Source organism: Ipomoea triloba, chromosome 2 (assembly GCF_003576645.1).
Source record: "Ipomoea triloba cultivar NCNSP0323 chromosome 2, ASM357664v1".
Taxonomy (NCBI): domain Eukaryota; kingdom Viridiplantae; phylum Streptophyta; class Magnoliopsida; order Solanales; family Convolvulaceae; genus Ipomoea; species Ipomoea triloba.
Window position 1 is genome coordinate 2,811 of NC_044917.1, and position 4,436 is coordinate 7,246.

The window sequence follows — 4,436 nt, forward strand, 5'->3', positions numbered from 1 at the left end:
CAAATTTTTATGCCAATCGTACCGATTATACACAATATCATTATATATACCATACATAATTATACTATGTATTATCGATAATAATTTTTAATGATACTCTATGTAGCGATCGGTATCGATGTCAATAAATACTCTATAATTTTTCACATAATATACAATAATAATATTGCTTGTCACTCTTTTTGCCAAATAAAAATTTTCAATTATTTTGTTGATAACATTTTTTTTATACATAATTAAATGATATTCATTTTACTAATTAACTTAATATTCCAAAATTTAAGAATGAGGACGGAATTTAAAATCACAAATTAAAGAACGAATACTAACATTAGTTTTTTCAATTTCAAATATAATCTTTTGAATTATAAAATAAACATCATAAAAGTGTAAATAAATGTTTTTATCTTCAAAAAAAAGTGTAAATAAATATTAAAAATATATAATAACTGACTAATTAATTACTTGATTTATTTCTTTTTATTTGATGAATTTGAACTTCAATATATGTTTTGAGCTTACTTAATATATGCATTGTAAACATTTTTTTTAAAAAAGTTTTGAGAGGGACCAATAGAAAATTTTTATTCTTAATATATATATATATATATATATATAAGTATTTATTAAATTTTTTGGGGTGGGGTGGGGTGGGGTGACCAAGGCTCCCCTACCCACTCGCGGGTGTTAAATTGTAATTCTAGTATATAACTTGTGAGAATTATTTCGGTGATATGTAATCTAATTATTTATTTGTAAATGCATGAAGTCTGAATGTTGATTAAGTGCTATGCTTAAATGTTTAATCCAGAATTGGATGATGCTAAATGTGTTTGTTAAAAGAACCTGCAAGTGATCTGACATGTTTTTATTTATTTATTTTAAATTTCAGTTCAAGTTCACAGAGAAGACAAAACTTAGGAGTTATATCATGGATAAAGAGGAGAAAGCTGAAACAAATGATGCTGTTAACAATGAAGAGAGGCTTGGTAGTGGTGATGAAGTGGGGGAATTTCAAGATGTAAACCTTGAGCCCCCAGCTGATATGGAGTTTGAGTCCAATGAGGAAGCATTAACCTTCTATAAAGAATATGCGAGGACGATGGGGTTTGAAACAGCAATACAAAACAGCCGTCGATCAAAGGCCTTGGGGGAGTTCATTGATGCTAAATTTGCATGTTCTAGGTCTGGAACAAAGCGGGGAAATGGTAAATCTGCAAAGGCCCCCGGTAGTAGTCAGGATCCAGAAAATGCTGAAGGTAGAAGTAAAAAGACGGATTGCAATGCTTATATGCATGTTAAGCGAAGATCTGATGGGAGATGGATTATACACAGATTTGAGAAAGAGCATAATCATGAGCTTTCGCCTCCCCAAGCTGTGAGTGAACAGACAAGGAGGGTGTATGCTGCAATGACAAGACAATTAGCCGAATACAAAAATGTTGTTGCCATACAAAGTGAGGGAGGCCAGAATTTGGCTATGGATGCAGGGGAGGCAAATATTTTACTGGAATTCTTCACTCAGATGCAATGTATGAATTCCAACTTCTTTTATGCTGTCGAAGTAAGTGAAGATCATCGATTGAAAAACTTTCTATGGGTCGACGCCAAAAGCAGACACGATTATGCACATTTTAGCGATGTTGTGTCCTTCGACGCTACCTATGTCAGAAACAAGTATAAAATCCCTATAGCTCTATTTATTGGGGTGAATCATCACTATCAGTTTGTGTTACTCGGAGCTGCCTTGCTATCTGATGAAACCTCTGCAACACTTTCTTGGGTGATGAGGACATGGCTAAGAGCAATGGGTGGTCTAGCTCCCAAAGCCATAGTCACTGACCATGAACAGGCTATGACATCAGTTATCTCAGAAATTTTCCCATCATCCCTTCATTTTTTCTGCCTTGGAAAGGTCTCAGAAAGTGTGAAAAATGCTGTGAAGCAGAATGAGGAGGAATTTATGGTGAAGTTTGAAGAATGCATTTACAGGCCATGGACCGACGAGGAGTTTGAAGAGCGGTGGCAAAATCTTGTTGATATGTTTGAACTTAAAGAAAATGAATTGGTTTTGTCATTGTATGAAGAGCGCACAAAATGGGTACCTACACTTATGAGGGGGAATTCTGCATTTTTAGGTGGAATGTCTAACGCTGTTCGATCAGAAACAGAAAGTGTGAACTCGTTCTTCGACAAATATGTTCATAAGAACACCACACTGCAAGAGTTTGTGAAACAGTATGAAGCTGTTCTACAAGACAGGTATGAAGAGGAAGCCAAGGCAGATTCTTATACATCGAACGAACAGCCTGTTTTGAAGACTTCGTCGCCCTTTGAGAAGCATATGGCAGGGGTGTACACACATTCTGTGTTTACGAAATTCCAAATCGAAGCTGTGGGTGTTGTTGCTTGTGTTCTTGTATCACAGAAGCAAGATGAGAAGGGCAGTATAACTTACAGAATTAAAGATTGCGAAAAGGATCAAGATTTCATGGTTATAGTGAATGAAGATAAGCCAGAAGAAGTGTCTTGTACTTGCCATTTGTTTGAGTTGAAAGGCTATGTTTGTAGACATGTAATGGTTGTTCTCCAAATCCGTGGCATTTCTACCATCCCACAGCAATATGTCATGAAAAGATGGACAAAAAATGCCAAGAACAGATACCCTCTGCTAGCTGAATCTGGAGAAAACAAGTCTAGAGTCCAAAGATACAATGATCTATGCCAAAGAGCAATGTTATTGAGTGAAGAAGGATCATTATCTCAAGAAACCTATACATCTGCTTTACATGCACTTGATGAAGCTTATGGGAATTGTGTTGGTGCTTTGACTTCATCCACTCCTGATCTTTTGGTAGAAGGAGATAACCAAACCAGCAAGACAAATAAGAAGAAAAGTAATCCAACCAAAAAAAGAAAGGTATGTATGTTTTAAAATGTGCATGATGTGTTAGTTAAATAATAAAAAGAAAAGTAGCCACGTCTCGAATTGAGCAGGTGATGAATTCGGCCAACGTTCAATAGTATACCTTCTATTATAATGCCTCATCTATTTCATAGGTAACCTCGGAGGAGCAGGATGTTATGATTGCAGGAGGAGCACCAGATAATTTTGCACAAATGGTTTGTTTTCTTTGCTTCAATTCTACTATCATTGGAACTTAATTATTAATTTTGCAAATTAAAACAATATTTTGTTGTTGTAGGATATGTTAACCTCTACACCAATGACATTGGATGATTATTGCCCACAATTGCCACAAGGTGTACAAGGAATGGTATGTTGTGCACTTGTGCTATATATAATATGGTCACTATTATGCTTAAAAACTTGTGCTCTTCTAAATTGGCCATCATTCCTCTTCCTGGTACAGTTGAACATGATGGCACCAAACTACGGGAGCCAACAGACAATGCAGGAAGAACCATAGGTGAGCTCTTCATCACAATTGAATGATAATGAGGATCCAAGGCAAGCTTGAGGAGAATGAGGAGAGGCTTCCAATTAATCTTGTGGTTAGAAAGATTTTTAGTAAAAGAAATGGACTCTTTGTAGACATTAGCTGTTTGTCGTGCCTGTGGTCTTGTTGGAGACTTTGGGCCTTTGGGGGCTCTTGGAGCTTGAGGTACACTGCAATGGGGGCAGGAGGGCTTTTGTTGTTTGGTATACTTAATACCATTTACAAATAATATACATTATAGAGATTTTTTATTTTTTCCAGTGAATAGAAAATTCTAAGCTGTTTTTGTAAAAGTCAAATTTAAAAGTTTGTGAATTTTGTTATTTATTACCTATAACTTATGTTTGGTAGAGTGAATTATGGTAAAAATGTGCGATTCATATTTATGAGCATTTTTTGTTACTATCAACTCTGTTACAGTGTAATATCTGTTTAATATATTTTTTCTGTTAGTGACATTCCATCAAGGAGAGCCACAGATGTACCAATTGAGCACAAGATGCCCTGCTTGGCATAATTATAGTTTTGTACAAATATAATATGGATTTTAAGAAGCTATAAAGTTCAATCGACTTAAGTATAAATAAATATAAGAATAATATAATACAGAGTAGATTTTAGGATCCTAATGTGCATGTGAAATGTGAATAGCTCTGTATACACCAGAGATGCAAAGAGTATCCCATGTTGATGGCGGGGTTGACGTGTGGCATCTTTTGACTAGATATTTAGGTCAATTAAGTCACTTATATGATACTAACATATTGTAATTATTAATAAATTGTCGATTTATAAATTATACCATGAAATTTTTATTTTTAAAAAATACATTTATCATCTTCATTAAACAATAATGCATTCCAGATCCATTTCCTCTGGTCTCAATTTATTCACTCCAGTGTCTCATCTCGTGGATGTAATGGCAATTAGGAGGATGGCGTTTGTTCCATTCTTTTTATTTTTATCTTATGTTGT

The 4,436-nt window shown here is 34.8% G+C and overlaps 1 protein-coding gene across 1 annotated transcript; it reads left to right on the plus strand.

Moving 5' to 3' along the window:
* Window positions 1–931: 931 nt before the first annotated feature.
* LOC116005556 (protein FAR-RED ELONGATED HYPOCOTYL 3-like) lies at window positions 932–3,431 on the plus strand. The gene is made up of 4 exons (XM_031245780.1): window positions 932–2,920; window positions 3,061–3,123; window positions 3,207–3,278; window positions 3,375–3,431. Exons 1-4 carry the CDS (start codon window positions 932–934, stop codon window positions 3,429–3,431), a joined length of 2,181 nt encoding a protein of 726 aa, XP_031101640.1.
* Window positions 3,432–4,436: the final 1,005 nt, after the last annotated feature.

Bases quoted from the DNA above. Each gene is read 5' to 3' on its own strand.
- LOC116005556 (XM_031245780.1), top strand. From the start codon at position 932: ATGGATAAAGAGGAGAAAGCTGAAACAAATGATGCTGTTAACAATGAA. The intron at 2,921-3,060 runs GTATGTATGTTT...TCTATTTCATAG, and splicing joins ATCCAACCAAAAAAAGAAAG to GTAACCTCGGAGGAGCAGGA. The intron at 3,124-3,206 runs GTTTGTTTTCTT...TTGTTGTTGTAG, and splicing joins CAGATAATTTTGCACAAATG to GATATGTTAACCTCTACACC.